Below are 23,353 nucleotides of genomic sequence, written 5' to 3'. Positions count from 1 at the left end.
GGAAGTACAAGGCAAGATGTATGCCATGTAAAGCAACTCTGACCACAAGGAAACAAGTTTCATGTTTCACTGCAGCCACAACAAGGCAGTAACAGCTAAACTGGTGTATGTTTCAGTGTGGCCACTGGAGGGCAGTAACAACCAAAACCCAGCAGGTAAAGCGCTGTCATTTGGAAACGAAAGGGAGGTATGTTTGTAATAGAATGTTCTAAATGTGCGTTTTCCTCTGATTTTTATTGTGTATTGCAGCTCTTATGACAAGTGCAGATGGGCAGTTCATTGTAATTGTGACAGTAAGAGGACTATTTGACTTGGGAGCTTTTCAGCTGGCTTTTATGAGACACTATTCATAAAGTATTAAAACTGTATAAATGTTCTGATACTAATGTGATGCTCACTGTCTCACGGTTTGGGAATCACAGGACATGGAGACCAGCAAGATGCAAATCTCAGCCTTTGGACAAGTGTGTCTTATTGTTTCACCCTCAGACCTTGCAGCAAGGGCTGGAGTCCAATTGTTTTGGCTAACTCTTAAAAGGATTTTATTTTTGGGCCAGGTCTTAAATGGAACGGCCTTTCATGAAAGAGACTGCATTCTGCATAGGTGGGGGTGTGTGGCAGTTCCTTGTTCCCTTCAGATTTTGCAGTGCCCCAGCAGTCTGTGAGAGGTGGACGAGGAGAGTCCTGGCTGACATCCCTTGGCAGGAATGTCTGATGTGCCTGGATAACATTCCGGTGTCTAATTCTAATGGCACTCCAGATACTACTTCTCAGAAAAAATGATGAAATTGGGAATTTTATTTTTCATTCTTGCATTCAATAATCTTGATCATTGCAATACATAGTCCTGGAAGTGCACAGCTTAGTCTACTCCTTGCATAAATTTGTGCTTAACATTGTAATAATTGTGTTGTCATAACATTAACTTTCTATCTTAAGCCAGCATAGAATTGGGCTGCAAGCCACCACTACATTTACTAAAAGATATAGCACACAAATCATACTAATCGCTAGGTATCAGAATCAACACGCATGTAACACAATTTGTGCAATTAAACCCGAATATAAATATGCAATGCATGTTATAAATCATATCAATGTGCTTTATCAGCCACTGCCATCACATAGTCATTTGCAAAGTTAATCATGTGCTTCAGGGCTTTCAGCAACAGCTCATCAATTTCATTGTTCACATAAATTTCTTTGTGGTAGTTCTTCACAGGAAAGATGCAGTTCATTGGTATACCCAGCTGAGCATTGCACGTCTCCATCTGCAAACAAATAGCAAGAGAGTGAAACAGAAACTGCTAGTAAAATGCATTTTTTAAGAAACATTGTCAAAGCAAAATGAGACACCACAAGACAACAACCCCTGGGGTTGCTGTCACGACTGGGATTGAACACAGGCTGTAGGGCTTAGTCTGCATTTGGAGCGTCTAAACTGACTGAGCCACTAGGTATCCACTGCAGGTGAGTAGGCAGTGTAAAATAAATAGATACATTTTTTCAATAATCACTGTCAGGTTATATAACTCCAAACTGTGGGAATGGTTCAGGGGGCAACTTCAAATGGATTAACAGAATATTGAACAAACTGGATTATGTCATTGAAATTAGGGATTTCATCGGGGAGAATGACTGTAAATTGTTGGGAGCTAGATCCTGGAAAAGGGAAGCAAGCAGTCAGGACATGGCAAGTGAATTTGAAAAGACTCATTTGACATTTCCTAGAGTATTTGAGGCATATTACTTCATGAATCAATTCAAAATTATATAATTCGGTAAGTGTTTAAAAAAACAATATTTTTCTATGCCTGGAATTTTGTTCACTGTGAATTCTCCATTACTAAACATTTCTAATTTAAAATTAAGAAAGACTGTAAGCACACCTGTGATGAATATGTTTATACTTAAAACATTGGCAGTCCCTGACCGAGGCTATCACTATGGTTACATACTAGCACCAAGAAATGATTTAATTAAATGAAAGAGACATTTCAAAAAGAGTCATCAAGAGTCATCATCAACATCAGTACCTAGCTAGCAATGTTTGCTTCCTACTACACCCAGCTTGTTGAATCAGCTTTCACTTTCCAATTCAGTCCCATGTGCAACCATGCCCAGCTATGCCCACCCATGCCCACATGGGTGTTCTAGTAAGCTTTGCTAAGCAAGCTTTTAGACTGTGTTTAAATATATGAGGGCTAGCTATGATATACAGCTGGGTTTTCAGGATGTTGGTTTCATTTACTTTTCTTGCTAAGGGTGATTATGTACAGCTTGATAGCCTTACACCTTAACTTATTAGTTTGTACACTGCCAACAGTTATTTTGCACACTACAGGTCACAAGGCGCATCACAATGAAGTCAATACTGACTGAAGGACAGCCACTACTCTGCTGATGCCATCTTACCAACTCACAGGTGTCAGATGTGTGCCTGAGAGCAGTGAGATAAGAGAACCCTGGCCAACCTACCGACCCCAATCCCCGGTGGAATGAAGCCAGTTTGTTCCTCTGCTGTGAGCTCTGCTTTATGCCTTTACTTGTGCACAAGAAAAAAAATCCAGCTTACCTGCTTTTTTATGTATTTGCTTGTGTACACCTTTTTGATGTCTTTCTTCACCATCTGACAAGCCTCGTCCACCTTGGTTAAAATAACCACCTGAGGAATCCCTGTAAGAGAGGTCATTTTTTCATGTGTAAATTCTCAGACATTGTTTACCTTATGTTTGCATTTTGTGCAGATGGGTATTAATTTGTGTTTGTGTTACCAGGTCACATGGCAGTAATACAAAGACCAATCTCTGATCTTTGAGCAATGTTTGAGCTTGCCTTGCACTGCCTAGAAGTCAAGGTGGTCAGAGGTATTATTAGCTACATCCTGGTAGTCAGTGTACGGGTCACAGATGCCACACTTTACCTACACAATTCAGCTGGTATTTGAGCCAAGCACAAATAGTGAGTTTACCAGCAATGGTCACTGAAGTCACCCAGGAAACTAGTAGAAGGGATGTTTCAGCAACTGTTTCCTCTCAGAATGGCCAGGTTAAACCATTGCAGAAAGCCAAAGAGTTTACTGAACTGCTACATCTCCCAGCAAGGGAAATAGTAAGTTAGTGTCTGTAATTTGTAGCCTTGTTTCATATGAAATCCCTTGGCTTGATGCATACCTGTCTGGTAGAGATACTGATGCAATCTTCCCTCTGACACTGATGCTCAAAACGCCCATATACCCCAGCTAGAGGGAGGAGTATAAACCCCTGTGTCTGTCCTATTGCCCCGGTAAAGAAGAAACATGGAAATCTCTGCATATGGGTAGATTACTAGCAGTTGAACAGCAAAACTCATAGATATGCCTGTCCACTCCCCAGGATTGAGAAAACTTTGGACATGCAATTGGTGCAATGTGCTACAGGTTTTCGATGATGGATTTAATAGCAGTTACAACCAAGTGTCCCAGTATTAAATTGATTAAACTGAATCCAAGACTTGCCCATGTCGCTGGCATTCAGCCGAATCTTTCTCAGTTTGCTGAAAAATTCCTTTGGCATGAGGGACAGTGTATCTATTGGCAACACTGTGACCAGGCAGTGAACTTTGTCTCCCAGGCTGGGGTCCTTATTGTAGTATGGACCGTTCTCTGACAAAGGGGAGACGGGGTTGAACTGGAAGAAAGTGAAATTACACATGAAGAACACAATGCATAAGGAGTTGTGAGTAAACACCAAAGGACTGAGAAAGGGGTCACAGGATTGAACTATCAAAGAGGGAAAGAAAGAAAAAAAGGAAAACACAATACATAAGGACTTGTGGGCAAAGTTAAAAGGCAAAACACCTAGCAACAATTCCTCTTATAGCTTTCATTCATATGTGGGTCTTAAAGGGAACTGTTGCATATACACAATTGTGCATGTGATTACTTGGTACATGTCATTAAAAATACATGGAGCCTTGATTTTTGACTTCTGTATAGGACTGCCCCTTTATAATGATCAGATTTTTTTCATGTTTTTCTCCCCTTTTTCAACTATGGAATCCCCAGTGTCTTATGACCACCTATGGAGGTAAATATAGCTGACATTGGTGGAATACAGGGGGCGACAGTGTAGCATAGTGTTTAAGGAGCAAGACTCGTAACTGAAAGGTTGCCGGCTCGATCCCCGCTAGGACACTGCTGCTGTACCCTTGGGCAAGGTACTTAACCCACAGTTGCCTCAGTAAATATCCAACTGTTTAAATGGATAACATTGTAAAGAACTGTAACCTATGTAAGTTGCTTTGGATAAAAGTGTCTGCCAAATGAATAAATGTAAATGAATACTTCAATAGGCATTATCAAGGACTCCCAAGAATATACATTTTGGTTAATCTCCTAAAATGTGGTAAGCTAATCATAGTTATAAATTACAGTAAAGGTATTTTTTTCAGTTTTGAGTGGTCAGTGTCAAAGCAGCCAGTAAAGCTCTGCCAACTGATGCTGATTTATTCATTAATATGAAATATTATATCAGCCCTGACTTGAAGCAATGATCTGAATTTGTGGCAGGACAGGATGGTGTCAGACTGATTTACCTGATTTATTGGAAATTTCTTTTTTTGTAACCTTAGTTTTTCTCATTACATTTACACTCTGTCATGTCAACAGTATGAGTGAGAAATATTTCATGTGAGTGCGAAAGCCAAGGTTTACAGATACCGCTGAAACTTCAGTAAAGTTTCATTTGAGTGTGTGAGCATACGTGCAAGTCATCAGCATAGATATACATGTGTTTCATTATGTGCATGCCATTGTTTAGATATATGAACAAGTCCATAACAGTATGGAAATTTGTGTGAGGTTTTTGTGTGTGTGTCTGTGCCTGTGTCTGCGTCTTTGTGTGTGTCTGTGTCTGTGTATGTGTGATTGAGCATTTCATATGAATGAGCAAAAGTTTTACATTTCTGTGTGAGCGTATCGTAATATATGCGCAAGTTAGTTTGAATCATGCACCACATGGTGCCTCCTAATTTTATGTCGCCCTTTGTACCGTGTAGCCTTCTTTCACACGGCCTTTCAGGGCGAGAAGGATGTCCTCTGGGGGCATTCCTTTATCTTTGTCCACTTCCAGGCCCATGGTGTCATTGAAGACAAACGCGTACTTGTATGTAGGATTGCTTGGATCCCTTGTGTAGTGTGTCTTGTACTAAAATCACAACAAAGAGAGAAGTTTCATGAACTCAAAATGGTATTTCATACAGTAGCTGTCATTTAAGCAATTTTACTTATAAAACAAATGTAAAACTGATTTTTTTTTCAAATTCCTGCTCAGAAAATACTGAGTAATTTGAAATTGATTCTGATTATGCAACAGACATCACTTGGAATAAATTGTGCAATGTTTCTTAATGAGGCCCCGCTCCTCCCAATTTCTCTTTTCTACACAGAAACCAGCTAGTATCGAGGAGACTAATTTAGGACACTTCATTTCAATCAGCTGAACACATGTTGGGCTCTTGTCCTTCTAGCTATGGCATATCAACCACCTCAACTCTGTTCATTGTTTCAAATAAACTTTGTTGATTATCTCCCAACATGTGCTGCTTGAACAAAACAGGTGCTGTTTAAACATTCTGAACTGATCTGTAAATTGAAATCTTCTATGACCCCTCCTATTCTTTGGTCACTGGATGAGTTGCTTTATCATTATAATAGCTATCCAATCAGCTCTCTTATTTCCTGGCTCAGAATAGCTGACTTGATCATAACCACTCAGCCCATTGCCCATTGTACAGAAACTGATATGCTCTCTGTAACTGAAGCACGCAGCTCTACAGGAGCTACCTCCATGGCCGCTCTCCCTATCCTCCTTGATCCACCTGATGCACTTGATACAAGTGGCCAACAGTTCCATCGGGCAGCCCTGTCTGAACAGGGTATTTCAGGCACTGCTCACAAGTGGTTTCATCTTACTTTTCTGTCCACTCCTACAAGGTGACATAGCTCCTCAGTCTCAGACCCTCAACATTTCATGAAAAGAGTCTCTCTGGATCCATCTGTGGTCTTCTCCTCTATTCCCTATACCAAAAGTCTCCAGAATGCTCCCACTGACTCTTTTATCCTTGCTATGCAGATGACACACAACTCTTTCTGTCCTTTGCGTCCTCTGATAAGTATATTGCCCCCAACAATTTAACCGGTTGTATTATCAGGAAACATCTCAGGCGCATTCTCTCTAAATTTGATCTTCTTGTTGTTGTCATCACTACACAACACCTTCCTCACCCTTGGTAGATATCCAAGATATCTATAATCAGTGGAAATGACAGATTCAGACAATCCTTGAATCAACATTGTAGCTTGTGCCATCGCTGAGATATTAATACAGAAACCTAGCTGACCCACCGGTGGGTCAATGGGACCCAGGGGGCTAACATCTGAAGAATATGCCTATTCTTGCTACCAACTCAGTACTCTTGGTTGGAGCCACTGTGCTCTCCAAATGTGTCTGATTAGCTTATCTCCAACCAGCCAAAATACTATCACATCACACCTTTCTTCCTCTCTCTACACTGTCTACTTGTTACTGAAAGCAAACAATTCAATACTCTGGTTATAGCCTACTGAGCAGTAATAAAAACTGAATCGCCACAATTACAATCTATTATGGAGGATCTGAAATTAATACCTGCAAACCCGCAAATATGGGTTGATTTTTCCTTTGGCAGGAAAAGGTTGGATGGTCATTAGCCAGGCACTTTTTGTCTAAAGAAATGATGAGGGCCTATGTTATTCAAAGAACCCTGGAAAAATATTCATATTAATTATCATTATTAATCATAATAAACAATGTTGCTACCATGTAGATGCGTGCCTCACATGATCCAGTTAAAATCTAGCTTGATATGCAATAAATTATTTTGTCTGGTGAAAAATCCAACTGGCTGTTGACTTTTTTTAATCTACGGACTATAAACTTCATTGTAGACCCTTATCATCACATTGTATACTTCTGCCAAATCACTCCGCTCTGCTAGCTCTGGTCACCTACTAGTCCCTTCCTGGAAGGTTTACTCATCTTGTTCACATCCCTTCATTACTCTTGGTCTCAAATAATGGAATTAGCTCTCCACACCTGTCAAAACAGAGGGAGCCGTCACCTCCTAACACTGTGTTAAAAGGTAGCAGTTCTAAAATTGACTTGTCAGGGTTTCAGGGACGGCTTCCTGCAACAACCAGTAGGCATCCTCATTACATCCATCTCTCCCTGTTGCCTGCTGCTTCCTTCAACATCCACCAGAGGGACTTTACTTCCTATTTGTGTTTGTGCTGTGTCTAATCATTGTCTGATTGTTCACACATGTTTGTAATTAGTCTTGAATGTTTGGTGTATTTAAACCCTACCTGTTGTGGTGTTCCTTGCTCAATCTTGAGCTAGTCTCTGTTGTGTGACTTCCCATGCCCAAGTCTACTTGTTGTTAGTACAGATTCTTTGTTTTTTGAAACCCTTTTGTGTTTCAAAGTATCTTTGCATCTGGGTCCTTCCTGCTCAGTATTACAGCACTATGATTTTAACAGAAGATAAAAGCCTGGTGACACTTCAAGCTTCTGCAGCAGTATAGGATCAGTGGTAAATGTGTTGTGACAATACAGACCTGTGGAGATACAAACCTGGTAGCTGGAAATTTGTGCAGTAGCTTAAGGTTGTGCACCTTACATCAGCACTTTTATTGTGGCAGCATTTCCTGCCATGGCACTATATTTACAGATGACTCAGTTGATCTGATCAATGGTTCAGTATCTATGTGGCTAATGCTACTGAATACACTATTCCTAGTCACTCTGGATTGGAGTGTCTGCAAAAAGAAGTTTATGGGGATCTCCAAACCCCTCAAGATCTTATCCCCAACATTACAAAGGTCTGTATTAATTTCAAATGAAACTGTTCAAGAGTGAATTGAAAACCTTATGGACTTACCCAAACAAACACGATAAGATGCCAGTTTGTAATGTGGTCTGTGAATAATATCTAGCTGCTAGACAGATGCTATCTTGGTGAGATCATTGTGATAAAATTAAGTTTAAGGTATCAGTAATGTAAATCTGTTGGATCCAAATGCAGATATGTTGCTATAGAGTATTCTGTGTGCACTTTCAAAAAAACTGATTATTGTTCAATCATTTGGCAGATATTCTTAGCCAGAGTAACATTTATATATGCACACAGAGCTTAAAAATGCTGTATTAAAGCACCATTACTTTATATCATGTTGCTAATGTTTATATCATGTATCAGTGTTATTTCAGTCTTGTTCTTAAGTACGTACTGTTTTGGTGAAACTGTGTCCCCCAGTGGCATCAGCCAGAGCTTCACTTGTTATATGTCCTTGAAAGATGTTATTGATGGAGTTGATTATACTGGACTTCCCAGCACCAACTGGTCCATGCAGGAGGATTCTCACTCTTTCCACCTTTGGGTTTCCGGGCTTGAATTCCTTCAGTTCCTTCAAAGTCTTGTCTCTGTCACTGTTAGTCACCCAGTGAAATGGTTAATATGCAGAACACTGTAGAACATGTTACTAAGGAAAAGCAGAGCTTGAGAGAGATATTCTGGAATGGATTGACCAAAGAGTGACTGAGGAGGCAGTAGTGAGGAGATCCACAATATGGCTGACTAACATAGCTGTATGCTGAATCTCTGACTCAGCTGTCTGCAAACTTTGGAATACACAACCTCTTCCTGAAGTATAAAAAACTGGAGCCCAGAAATATCTCTTTTCCCCTACTCTGTTGGAACTGGAAGCCTGTATTGACTCTTGTTAGAACTCACAGCAAGCAATGGCAGTGACTGCAAGTGGAGAACTTGAGGACTTACAAGCCTCAGGTAGGACAATGCCAAACAAACATGAACTGGACTAGATACAGTCCTCCAGAATCATCTCTGTTAAACCCAAACGTCCTAAAAGGAAGACAGCTGGGACACCAGATTGTGAAGACAGCTGTTTTGAGGTGGTATGTGTCAGGATATTTAATGGAACTAAAGCACTGTAGGATGTCTGATTCAGCCCTCATCCAAATCTGCTCTTTTATGGTTTGTTTACTGGGACTCCTAGACTTTGATATGCAGTTGAGTGGAGACTTCAATGAGACATGCATTTTTCTTTTTCTTGGTTTGGTATTGTAAGATTGTAGTGCTTCTAACTTCTGACCAGATGTGGTTCAGAATCAGAGAACTGGTAACCTGATGGCCTTATTATCATAGTTACAAAGGAAGCTCCACACCTCTTGGTGCCACGTTACAGTTGGAGCCAAGAGCAATTGATTAAGGCAGGCAACAGCCATCAAGTCTAGCATACAACCGGGAGTGGGCAATTGGCAACCATCACCACACAAAGGGGCGTTCAGCATCAAAGGATCACGCTTTGCATTTGGGAACATAGGTTGATGTTGCAACAGTGTAAACCTATTGTTTGTTGCCATTTGTTTCATGGTATAAAAGGCAGATCATGGTAACAGTTTCTCAGTTAAAGCTTCGCAGGCAGAGATGCTGCCGAATTCCATCACCAAATAAAGCTTTTTCTCTAAGCACGCTTTTGGTCTGGTTCGTTTACTTTTAAAATTAGAAGAAAATCCAACAGTATGAACCCTCTTGACTTGCCTCAGACTCCTTACACAGTTGAATATTTGTTTGTTTATCCAAAATAACAAAACAGATATCCAAGATAACGACACAATGGCAACAGCACAGGACCAGTTGCCATGGGCATGCAGCCTGAACCAAGGGCCATTGTCTTGGTTGAGTCTAAGTGGGTTATAGAACTGCTTTGTATCTCAAGCTCCACTTAATTTGTTTCATTTTAGTCTGATCATACAATTGTAGACATTTGTAGGTTAGATTGTTAGGTTATTGTTTCATTTCATGTAGATTATCCCTTGACCATTTACAGCTGATGTTATTTATCCCCATACTTGGCATCAAAAGTGTGGGATTTAACACAGATATGAAAACTTTTCATTTTTTGACAAATACTTGTGAGTTTTGCATGTGCTTACTAGTTGTGTAAGTGTTACTTCGTTTCATGCTTACCTCCAATTCATGACTCTCCATGGAGTTTTCAATTCTATAAGACACAAACATTTAAAATGACAAAAGTTTATTTGACATAACAAAGATTTTTTGGATCTCACATCATCATCCTTCTGCCACTTCCATTATTAATGTTTTAGAATTTCACTGATCCTTTCCCACATTTCACATTTGGTGAGGTGGTACGATGCAAAACCTCAGGACCAATTTTCATGGAAGAATTTAGGAAACATTTGTGATGGGACAAGAGGTGAGGCAAGGAGCCGTGTAATATATAAACAAACTATGGCAGAATAAGTGGACACATGAGGAAATTCAATAAAGTAAACTCACCTGGACTAGGTGGTGGTGTTGGTGGTTTTGATTCTCGTGATGATTTACCGCCCATTTCTGTTGTAAAGTAAAACGAAATAATTGTGATTGTGTGTGTAACAGAGAAACAGTTTTGTCCAAAATTAAACTGTAACGGCACGTGTAAGGAGGCGCAGTAAGACAATTGCTTACGCTGAAAATTTAAGTACAACTGCATGAAACCACGTATAGTGGCCTGGCAGATAGCCCACGACTGCCTACCCACTCGTCTATTTCTAAACAAATGGGGATGTACCCCGAGTAGTAAGTGTATGAGAAAAGGTTGTTTCGAAGACGAGTCTACTGAACACATTTTCTGGTCATTTCATTATGCCTGCAGTGTGTGGTCAGAATTCGAAAGCTGGTTGGCCAACATACATTGCCCTCCACCCAACCAATTTTCCATCATGTACGGATTGACAAACTTGCAAGCCAATCAAGATCAATACGTCAGGTGGGGGGCAATAGTTAACTGTATAAAAGAGTCATTATGGAAATCTAGAAACCTATTGGCTTTTAAGAAGTGCGACCTACCGGTACCAAAGGTTCGTAATGCAGCCTTGAACCTGGTTAAAGATTATATACAAAGGGAAACTCACTAACACAGTATTGCTCAAGTGAAAAATTTATGGAAAGCTTCACACCTTCCCCAGATAGCTAAAAACCTTTTTAATGAGTAGTGTAAGCAGGGAAACATTAGTGTTTATCATCCTTACTTTTCACTACCTTTCATGTTTGTGAGTGATATACTAGAAATCTGTGATTGTTTTTGTACTGTTGCCCGTATAATTTAAAGCAAATGTCATGTACTCCTTGTTATGTATTGTTTTATTCCTTTCCCTTTTCTGAAACCTTGTTTTCCTCCAATGAGGCATTTGTACAAGTGTACAATCAACAATAGTGCACAGTGGTAACTCTCCACAATGCCTACAACAGCCGGGCAGCCTTTGCAAACATTCCTTGTTTTATTGCTATCAGTTAGATGAGTTTTTATTTTCTCTGTTGACCTAATCACAAAATTAATATAAATTAAACTAGGCTTATAGCAATATATGTACAGATCACTGCGTTATAAGTTTGGAACCCTCTAACTTGTTTTGTAATCTTGCACGCTGCCATTTTCATATAATTACAACACTTTCTCATCAATTACATTTTCCACATTTTTATAAAGTGCACAGGATTATGGTAACATTACTTTGGAGAGCATTTTGACTTACTGTTCTGTTGATATTCAGAATCCTGAGTTCTATTGTGCGTTGTGTTGTTAAATGCAGCAGAGCTGTGTCATCCCCAAATGAAATGCTTCTGGTAGAATTATGATGATATACACATTTCAACTTTCGTTTTCACAGCTGCCTCAGTGCTTTTAGTGTTTTTTTTTTTTTACATCAGACCTTTTCCCAGAAGCAGACCTTATTCTTTGAACAACTGCATCATGCTCTGAGCCGCTAAAGAAAGACAGATATTCATTTATAATTTCTGCATAAAAAACAAATGGTGATGCCATGTTGGAAATGAAAAGAGATATCTGCACTGGCTGTGTGAAAAACAACAAATGAAGATTTAGACATTTAGACTTGCTGTAACTAAGCTAGTCATTGCATCTCACATAAAATGTTTTCTGTTAAAAAAAGATGTAGATGAAATGGAACTTAAAATGCTTAGTTCATTCAGTTTATTTTGGGTAACCTTATTTAAATATTTATTTAAATATAACAACTATTGAATCAGGCAAATATGAAAAGGATAACATGGTTAAAATAAACACACATACAGACACGCACGCACGCACGCACGCACGCACGCACGCACGCACGCACGCACGCACACACACACACACACACTTTTTTACAGTGCTGAAAGTGAACCTGATGACAATAAAGCTTTGTCATCAGTAGATTTATATGCCTGGCCCCCTTATCACACACAAATACACATGTGTATAACAATATAAAGACAGGGAGGAAAAAAATGTTCCTAGTAAGATTTCATCTTCAGTAATGCGGCTCATTAGCCTATTGGATAAATGTATTCACCTGCCTTTATGTTAAGGTTCCAACCTATTAACCCAGTTTGCTGCCTATTTCCGTTAGGAATTTCCATTTCCTATAGAACGCTTCCTATATAACACTTGCTATAGGTCCATTAAATCTACGTTTTATATGGTCTATAGTTACGCAGAAAGCTAACTAAATTTTGTATTTACCCAAGGACAAGGTCAACAGACAGTGACAGTATGAACTGTCGTATACAAAGCTGGCTAACTGGCTTAAAATAGCGTACACTAGCCAATGCTACAAAGTCAACAATATTATTAACATTTTATTATGCACATTTTATGTGCACAAGCATGAAATATAAAGACAAAACGGACTTCTGTTTCTTTTATTACAACATACGTCCAATAACCTTTGAACCTTTTCCAAGTGCTAACACATACAGCTTCAATACTTTTGCAAATAACTAGAACATCTCTTAGCTAGCTAGCTAACTGCAAAAAGTATTGAAGTAAAAGTATTGACGCTGTATGCGTTAGCATCTGGATAAGGTTCAAAGGTTATTGGACATATAGCAATCGATACTGAACTTTAAGTGTTTTTAAATATACAGACAAGACAGACACTGGTTTATTTAAATAATGTTTATTCACACGTTAATTATATAAATTGGTCATGACTCACGACCAATGAGAAGAGCATTCTCTGTTGGGGTAGTGGGACGTAACATGACAGACAGACTGAGGGAGAGCAGAAGGGTTTCCTTCTGTCTCATACAAATCGCCCTGTTTTAATAGTCTAACCTGTAATATTTCTCTCCCATAGATTTGCACTGAATTGATCCACCCGAGTGCAAATACTAATGACGCACTCAGGGAGCTTCATGATAGCATCTGCTCACTTCAAAATAACTCCTTCGGATCCAGCGTCCGCTGTAATGGACATAACATGTTTTTTAGCTTAATCTAATGAAAATGCAGCATTTCAAATTTTGACTAGCAACAAAGCAGAGTCTAACCAACCAATCAGAGTCAAGTTGTTACTTATAAATTCCAACGGGAAAGTGTCAGGCACCTCAGAAGACAAACATGGCAGGCAGACACAACAGGAGGAAGAGTAAGAATCTTTTTCATATAAGAACATAAGAACATATGATGACGAGAACAGGCCATTCGGCCCAACTAAGCTCGCCATTTCTTAATTAAAGAGTGTCCAAAACTACATCAAGTCTAGACTTGAACACAGCAAGGGTCTCTGCCTCAACTACATGACCTGGCAACCTATTCCATGTATTGATAACTCTTACATATATATACAAATACAAAATTAATATTTCCTTATATCAGTGCGGAACTTACTCTTAACTAGTTTCCATTTATGTCCTCTTGTTTTACAGACTGAACTCACCCTAAAGAATCTATTATAGTTAACCTTATTGATTCCTTTCATAAATTAAAATACCTCAATTAAATCACCCCTAAGCCTCCTCTCGCTTAGTCTAAATAGTAACTTGAGTCTTTCCTCATGGCTTTTATATTTCATGCCAGGAACTAATTTAGTTGCCCTTCTTTGAACCTTTTCCAGAGCTTCGATATCTTTTTTGCCCAGAACTGCACACAGTATTCCAGGTGTGGTCTGACTACGGCATTGTATAATTTCAATATAACCTCTTTAGATTTATACTCAATACTTTTGGCTATATATCCCAGCATCCTGTTGGCCTTTTTTACTGTTACAGCACACTTCCTAGATCCTGTTAAGCTTGGGTCAACCATTACTCCCAAGTCCTTTTCAAATTGAGCACATTCTAGTTTTTTTCCACCCATGAAGCAGTCTTGTCTAAGGTTCTTATTTCCCACATGCAAGACTTTACATTTATCTAAACTGAATGTCATCTGCCAGGTATCTGCCCACTTTTGGATGCTGTTTAGGTCTTCCTGTATTACCTTAGTTGATTCTATACTGTTGGCTAGACCCCCTAGTTTTGTGTCATCTGCAAATTTTACTATTTTACTACTAACCTCTGAATCAAGATCATTTATGTACATAAGAAATAGCAAAGGCCCCAACACCGATCCCTGCAGGACTCCACTTCATACAGGACCCTGCTCTGATACAATTCCTCCCACAGTTACAGTCTGCTTTCTATTAGACAACTAACTTCAAACCCACTCAGTGATAGCTCCTGTAATTCCTGCAGATTTCATTTGCAATATGAGTCTCTTGTGCGGAACTTTGCCAAATGCCTTTTGAAAGTCCAAATAGATAATATCATAAGCTTGGTTTGAGTCCAGACATGCTGTAGCTTCCTCAAAGAAGTCCAGGAGGTTTGTTAAGCACGACCTCCCTCTGCGAAAACCGTGTTGGCTACCATTTAGAACACCATTTCGTTCCAGGAATAAATTCCAAATTATCCCTAATGATGGATTCCAGTATTTTGCATGCAATACAAGTTAAGATGACAGGCCTATAATTTCCTGGTTCAGTCCGGTCTCCTTTCTTGTAGATAGGTACTACACTGCCATGTTTCCAGTCATCTGGTATTTCTCCAGTTTTAAGGGATTGCTTAAAAATAACTGTCAGAGGCTTGTAAACCACCTCTGCTAGTTCTCTGAGAACTCTTGGATATATTCCATCAGGGCCTGCTGCCTTATTTGTTTTAAGTTTTTGAAGTTTATCTAGTACTTCTGCATCATTTAAATCAATTTCCTCTATAAGTCTCTGAGAACTGACTGCACCTGAAGGCATATGCGAAAACACTTCACTAGTGAAACTCTCCACAAAGTAACTGTTTAGTGTATCAGCAATAGCTTTGTTATCATAAACCATAACCCCATCCTTATTTTTTATACCTCTTATTTCATCCTTAACTATCCTTTTTTGACCATAATATTGAAAAAAAAAAACGTTTAGAGTTGCTCTTTGCATCTAGTGCAATCTGTCTTTCAAAACACCTTTTAGCTTCCCTTATTTTTTTCTTAACTTGAGCTTGCATATTACTGTATTCAAACTTATTACTATCTGAGCTCTCCAACTTGTATTTTCTAAATAATTTCCTTTTTTGTTTCAAACTGTTCCGTAGTGACTTATTCATCCACTGTGGATGCTTCTTTTTCAGCTTTCCTTTTCTCACTTGCGGAATGAATTTACAGTGTACATCCAGAATAATCATTTTAAATATGCACCACATTTCTTTGACAGTTTTACCACCTAGAAGAGGTACCCAGTTTATATTCCTTGTATAATCACGCATCTTAATAAAGTCAGCTTGCCTAAAGTTGAATACTCTAGCATTGGAGAATGCAGACATAACTTGCCAAAAAAACTTCAAATGTAATTGAACTATGGTCACTTGTACCGAGTAGTTCCCCTACCTCAATACTGCTGATTCTATCAGGATTATCACACAGAACCAGATCTAGGATTGTGTTCTCTCTCGTGGGTTGAGTAACAGACTGTATCAAAAAATCATTTACAACATCCAAAAACTCTTCCTCACATTTACCTTGACCTGACACAGCTTCCCAATTAATTGAAGGGTAATTGAAGTCCCCCATTACTATTGTCTCACCCTCCTGACATGCTAGTTTAATGTTATCAAAGCATACTACTGACATTGCTGTCTGAGGTTGGTGGCCTATAGCATACTCCAACATTCAGACCTTTTTCATTTTCCCCTAATATCTTAATCCATATGTCTTCACTAACACCAAGGGGCTCCATTCCTGGTATTTCCTGAATATTAAGATTATCCTTTACATAGAGAGCTACGCCTCCTCCTCTTCTATTGACTCTATCTTTTCTTAGCAGCTTGTATCCCTGTACGTTGTAATCATCCCCATCCCCTGCACCAAGCCACGTCTCTGTAATCCCAACAACATCAAAGTTACTATTACTCATAACGGTTTCCAGATCGAGAATTTTATTTTTTATGCTTCTAGCATTTAAACAGAGGAATTTCAGGGTACCACGTGTGCCTCTCCTGCCCTTCACCCCCACCCCCAACTGCTCAGAACCACCTCTATTACAGTGCTGCTCTGACTGATTTACAAGCATCGTTTCCTCTCTACTAATAAAATATTTAGCCATGGTGTGTTCTATTCCGGCAGTCTGTCTATCCCTACCCATCTGACTGTATAAACTCCCTGCCCCCCTAGACCCTAGTTTAAATAACTCTCTGCTACCCTAAACATACGCTGGCCCAGTGCAGCTGTACCCCTCCAGTTCAAGTGCAACCCGTCCCGCTTGTACAGGTCACCCCTGTTCCAAAAGGAGTCCCAGTGCCCCATAAACCTGTACCCCTCTTTCCTACACCAGGTTTGCAGCCACATGTTAAACCTCCATATTAAGGCTTGCTTCCCTTTGCTTGCACGTGGTACTGGTAGAATTCCAGAGAAGACTACTGTGGAGGTTCTGCTCCTAATCTTCCCCGCTAATCTTCTTAAATAATTAATGTATATTCATGCTGACCTTGCAGTTTTGAAGTAAATGTAATCTTGACATGTTAAAGTGATCACAGTAAAAGTTTATTTTGATGATATCTCCAATGTGGAGAACAGAGGATTTTTTTAAATTTGAATGTCCATCCAGATGGACATTAGGTAATATGACACACAACAGATTTAGCATAGACTGGCCAGATTATGAAGTTATCCCCGCCATTGTGATAATAAAATATTTTTGCAGTAAATATATTTTTTTTATTGAAAAGAAATTAAGTATAATTTAGTCATGTTTTACTTCTAGAGCAGTGTTTCTCAATCCTCCTCCTGGAGTCCCCCTGCCCTGCATATCTTCTATTTATCCTTGCTGCTTGATTAAATCAGGTGTGCTCAGCTAATCAAAAGTGCCACTGATGAGTTCGGTCAGGTAGGTAGAGCAAGGATAGATAGAAGATATGCAGGACAGTGTGCCTCCAGGAGTAGGATTGGGAAACACTGATCTAGATCATCCCGGATTATCCTGCCAAGGGATGTCAGCCAGGACTCCCTTCATCCACCTCTCACAGGCTGCTGGGGCACTGCAAAATCCAAAGGGAAGAACAGGGAACTACCATACACCCCTGCCTGTGGACAATATGCTCTAGCAACAGGGGTACTTGTATGTGGTCACTGCAGTGGTCTTGTGAAGCAAATCAGGAAGAAATAACAGGTCCAGTGACAGATCTATTCCTGGCAGTGGATCCTTCATTGCAACCTCAATTTGTCTCCTACAGTCTACACAAGACCTCCACTGGTCAGCTTTTCTTGGGGACCATTAAAACAGGCAATTCCCATGGACTGTCTGATGTTTCATTGAATTTGTTTCTCCCACAGAGCTCTTGAAAAGCCTCTTGGCATGCAACAGGTTAAACATGCCTTGGACAGCTAGCCAAAACAACTTCCCTTAAAAATCCAGCTCCAGCTCGAGCTGAAACAATAATATGCACCAGTCCAAAGGCTGAGATTTGCATCTTGCTGTTCTCCATGTCCTATGATTTCCACACCTTGAGGCAGTGAGAATCACTTTAATGTTACAAAAAATTGGTCGCAATATCAGCTTTTCTTTGTGTGGTCTGTGCCTTGTGATGTCCATTGGAACAAAATGTCATTAAAATCTAATTACATGGACACATGGGTGTTTAAACCTGTTTTTCAGTTTCGCACCCCAAAGTGGCCAAATTTCACTAAACTTGATGTGTGCCACCCAGGCCTCATGGTAGGCATGTGTACTGAGTTTTATGCCAATGAACAAAAGCATTGCAGAGATTTGGCCACTCCTCCTTTACTCTTAAAGACAATGGTCCAAAGAGGTAATGCACAAAACCTCATTGTGCCATAGCTCTAGGAGGAGGTGGTTAAATGTGTTTTTGACAAAATTAAAGACGGATGAAACAGAAAATGGTTGACGTGGCGGTTTCATAAGTTCCCAGTTAGGATCCTTAACTTTGATGAAGCACAAGAAATTTAGTTGAAATATCTGCTTTTGTGCCAGAGTAATGGGGATTTACTACATGTTTTTTGGCCCCCAAGTGGCCAAATTTCACGAAATTTGGTGCATAGCCAGTATTCCTAATACCAACAAAGTGTACCAAGTTTGGCATCACTCCAACAAAGCACTGCTGGGATATGACTCACTTCCTGTTTTGGCGTCTTTTACCATCAAATTTCATTTGATGACTGTGGCTATATCAGTTGACCCATCACAATTCTTTTGATAACTTTTGGTCAATTACAATAGGTGCCTTGCACCTTCAGTGCTTGGCCCCTAATTAAGAAAACTGTGCACTCCAGTTACTACCCCAAACAATGACACCACTAATACCACTTGATGAAATATCTATTTTTATTTCCAGTGTGGCACCTCTGTTTGTTATTTTAAAATCCACAAATAATAGTTTATTTCTTAGCAAAGAGGTTGATGTCATGAACAGCCTTGTCAAACAACCAGGTCTGTTTCTGAGACGTGGTCTAATACAGTGGTTCTCAACTGGTGTGCCGTGGAATTTTGAGGAATCCGATGCGTTTTTATATAGGTGTGTGTGTGTGTGTGTGTGTGTGTGTGTGTGGTGTGTGTGCGCGCGCGCATTTATATTCTGTGAAAAGACTGATGTTTTATTTTGTGCTATTAACCCTTTCTCACGTAACTTATTAAGCTTCTTATATTTAGCATTTGCTATATTTTTTTAACGTTAAATCGCTGTTTCCTCAAAGCCAAATTTAGCTAGAATTTTTCCAGTCTGGTGTTCTAATCGCACCGGTTTTAGCATACGCGCTAACCGGCAAATCACACCGGTATGACCGTACGCGCGAAAGGGTTAATGAAGAAATGTTTTATTTATTTTATTTTAGTATGTTGCTGTTCATGATGCCGCACTATGTTGGACAAGTTCTTGCTCTGATGCACTTCAATGCATTTTAATAAATTATACGATTGCCTGTCTGATTTAACTATCTGTTTGATAATTATTTGACAGTCTGCTGTAGTGCAATATGGGTCAAATCTCGCTAATGACACTATAGCCTATCATAATGTGTGTGTGACATTCTTCATAATCGACAACCAACTTTAAGTTGGTGTGTCTTGGCGTTCTGGTTTGACCTTTGATGTGCCTTAGCTCCTAAAAGGTTGAAAACCTCTGGTCTTATAAACTGCAATGCCAAAAGACTGAAAGTGAAACATGACACAATAACGGAAGCAATGCTACATTCCAGCTCGTTACATAAACATGAGCAGTGGAATATGAAAGTAAAATTGTATTAACGTGTTATCACAGTTCATCCTCAGTAGATGACAGAATTCAACGCACATATTCCTCTAAAGCAGAACTCACGACCAGGAATAACAACTGAATAGTAAGTGCACACTCTGAATTGTCATAACCCTATGCAGTTTACTATAAAGTCGTTAAGACATAAAACCAAACGTCAAAAATCTGATCACTCTACCTCGGGTACATGGTTATGTGAGGATTTAAAACGAAAGTTTTTTAAAACATAAGAATGACAATTATAGCTTCATTTTAAATTTGTGAAAATGACGTTTTCGTCATATTTTATATTCATATATCATATTTTATATACATATTCATATTTTTTCATAATATTTTCGTCCTCTTCAAACGCTAGTATGGAGTCACACAGAAGGAAATTAACCTTTTAAAAATTAAGAATGACAGCGCAATGATTATTTTAAAAATTGACATGGAGTCAAAAGAAGGTTGAAAATGAAAGTATCTGCAGCGTTTTTATAATAGTTGTCTGTGTAATGTCATTAAAATATCTAGATCTGATTAAAAGCCATACGTTGCAACCACATGAAAATTCCAATGTAAACCCGTTACATTAGACATTAAATACAACTTGTGATATATCCTTGGCCTGGAGATTATAATTTATCAATTTCATGCTTGAGCGTACTGGACACCATATACACACCACGGCACTGGTCTTCGTCGATTTATGAAGGATATGAATCCGTTTTTCTCTTCTTTCATTTTCATCCGCAGCACCACAGCGCCAGATTAACGTTCGTTTTAAGGTTTTGAATAACAACATAATCGTTTTGAATTCTTCTTTCTAAAATAAAAACGAAGTACTATACCCAGTGGATTGCGTGTGCGTGTGCATACATTAGAGAAATACATGAGTTTGCTTCTACAATTTATGACTTTTCGCAAACTACTTGTAACTACTGATTGGTTTGATGAAGGCTTTGCATAGAATGACACAATGTAGCCTGTAGCTTAAATATTTTTGGCTATTTTTCAAGTTGTGGAGTATAGGCACAAGCATCCAAATGGCTGGTTACAGCTATAGCCTGTGAATATGCAATTCTACTGATACAACCATTAGAATCAATACACCATAATATTACTGGCATTAAGCTGAATTTTATTGAATGGTTTATCGTTCGTATTCACAATAACACCAACTGACCAGATTTTCAGAGGTTTTAGTCATGTGCAGATTTGAAAACAGCCATTTCCACTGTGTTGAAACCCATCCATACATCCAAAGCCAAAACAGAAAATGGAACCAAGTTACCACTTCACAGAATGAATCTAATCTACAGTATGATTTTACCTTACAGAAATGTAAAATTTAATGTTGGAACAGGTACAGTCCAATCAGAGGGCAATACTGTCTCTGTGTTACTTTTATTACCTTTTCATCAGAAATATTGTAAGAGTAGGTGAGTGGACCCATTATCCAATGAATTAATTAAGCCCCCCCCCCCCCCCCCCCCCATTAACCTAAAATTACATAAAATAATCTTGCATTCCAGGCCTCAGCACAGGTCGGTAAATGGCAGTTGCGTATGAACAATGATTATAAAGCAGATAATCAGGATAAGTTATTTCTGATAATGTTATAAGTCTGGGTAATGTAATAACTGTTTATAATGTAATACATTTTGTATTCATATAATGCAATAAACCTGGATAATGGATTGATGGATAAGGTAAAAACGGTTTGATGGATAAGGTAAAAACTTAAATGAATAGTGTAATAACTTTCCAAAATCACTGAATTTATTTATTTCATTTTAAGTCTTACATACGCTGACACACAAAAGCACACATACACACAAGCATGTGTGCATGCACACACCACCATACACATTCCCACTATCACTTTTGTGTGAGGAATAATACACTATATGGACAAAAGTATTTGGACACCTGACCATTACATTGTAATGACATTGTATTCAAATACATATACTTTAATATGGAGTTGGTCCCCCTTTTGCAGCTATAACAGCTTCCAGAATCAGAACCAGAAGAATCAGAATAGACTTTATTGTCATTGCACGGTGGGGGTGCAACGAAATTGTGGGTGGTCTGCAACAACAGCACACAAACACAATACAAATAAGGCACACAACATTGGGTATAGACAAATAAGGCACACAACATTGGGTATAGAAATAATATACAATAAAATACAATAAATACAAAAAAATACAAATTTAAAAGAGACACGTTGTAAATATAAAGAAAAACTTGTGCAATAATACGGCCTTTTAAAAACTACTTAAAGTGTACAGTGGAATTGCACAGTTGTATTGAGGTAGAGGGTGGGGGGGTGTCAGTGTTTGTTAGCAGTCCGTATGGCCCAGGGGAAGAAGCTATTGGTTAGTCGGGTGGTGTGGGACTTGATTGGCCTGAAGCGCCGTCCAGAGGGCAACAGGTCAAACAGGTGATAGGCAGGATGTGAGGGGTCTTCTGTGATGGCCTTAATTTTACTGAGGCAGCGGGATCTGGATATGTCGTCCAGGGAGGGCAGAGGGCAGCCGATAATTTTTTGGGCGGTGTTAATAACCCTCCGCACAGCCTTCTTGTCCTCAGCTGTGGAGCCTGCGTACCACACCCCCAGAGAGTATGTTAATATGCTCTCCACAGAGGAGTGATAGAAGGCCAGCAGCAGCTTCTTGTCCAGGTTGTTCTTCCTGAGGACACGCAGGAAGTGCAGCCGCTGCTGAGCCTTCTTCACTAAGGCCTTGGTGTTGGATGTCCAGGAGAGATCTGCAGAGATGTGTGTGCCCAGAAACCTGAAGGTGGTGACAGTTTCCACACGTTCTCCTTTGATGAGGAAAGGGGTGTGGTCTTGTCTGTGTTTCCTGAAATCCATGATAAGTTCTTTTGTTTTAAGGACGTTCAGTGACAGGTTATTTTCTGAGCACCACACAGACAGTTTCTCTATCTCCCTGTATGCCATCTCATCCCCATCGGAGATGAGACCAACCACGGTGGTGTCGTCCGCGAACTTGGACGGAGTGCAGTCATAAGTGTACAGGGCGTACAGTAGGGGGCTCAGCACACAGCCCTGAGGAGAACCAGTGCTGAGTGTGAGTGTGGAGGAGAGGTGGGGGCCAAGTCTGACAGATTGTGGTCGGTGTGTGAGAAAATGTTTGATCCAGGTGCAGGTGGGGAGGGGGATCTGTAGTTTGAACAGTTTGGTAACTAATATGTCCGGGATGATTGTGTTAAACGCTGAGCTGTAATCCACGAAGAGCATCCTCACATAACTCTTTCGGTTCTCCAGATGACTCAGCGCTCTGTGAAGTGTTATGGCGATGGCGTCCTCCGTAGATCGGTTCGCTCTATAAGCAAACTGGTGGGGGTCGAAGGAGGGAGGGAGGCAGTCTCTGATGGGCTGAGAGACTAGCCTCTCAAAACACTTCATGACTACAGACGTGAGGGCTATGGGTCTGTAGTCACTGAGGCTGTCTATGGCAGGTTTTTAAGGAATGGGGAAGATGGTGGCGGCCTTCAGACATGAAGGGACGGTGGCATATGTCAGGGAGAGATTGAACAGCTTGGTGAGGATCCCTGCCAGCTGGTCCGCGCATGCCTTGACCACAGTCCCCGGGATACCATCAGGTCCAGCGGCTTTCCTGGGGTTCACTCTCCTTGGAAGGCTTTCCACAAGATTTTGGAGTGTTTCTGTG

The 23,353-nt window shown here is 39.7% G+C and overlaps 1 protein-coding gene across 1 annotated transcript; it reads right to left on the bottom strand.

Moving 5' to 3' along the window:
- Positions 1 to 1,094: 1,094 nt before the first annotated feature.
- On the bottom strand, positions 1,095 to 23,088 carry LOC118778996 (interferon-induced protein 44-like). The gene is made up of 7 exons (XM_036530805.1): positions 22,927 to 23,088; positions 22,595 to 22,668; positions 8,308 to 8,506; positions 5,031 to 5,186; positions 3,497 to 3,668; positions 2,576 to 2,676; positions 1,095 to 1,271 (listed from the first exon to the last, which is right to left on the bottom strand). Exons 1-7 carry the CDS (start codon positions 23,086 to 23,088, stop codon positions 1,095 to 1,097), a joined length of 1,041 nt encoding a protein of 346 aa, XP_036386698.1.
- Between the last annotated feature and the right edge of the window lie 265 nt (positions 23,089 to 23,353).

This window comes from Megalops cyprinoides, chromosome 6 (genome assembly GCF_013368585.1).
Source record: "Megalops cyprinoides isolate fMegCyp1 chromosome 6, fMegCyp1.pri, whole genome shotgun sequence".
NCBI classification, from domain to species: domain Eukaryota; kingdom Metazoa; phylum Chordata; class Actinopteri; order Elopiformes; family Megalopidae; genus Megalops; species Megalops cyprinoides.
Note: the sequence above shows the minus strand (reverse complement) of the source record. Positions and strands in the feature narration are given on the sequence as shown.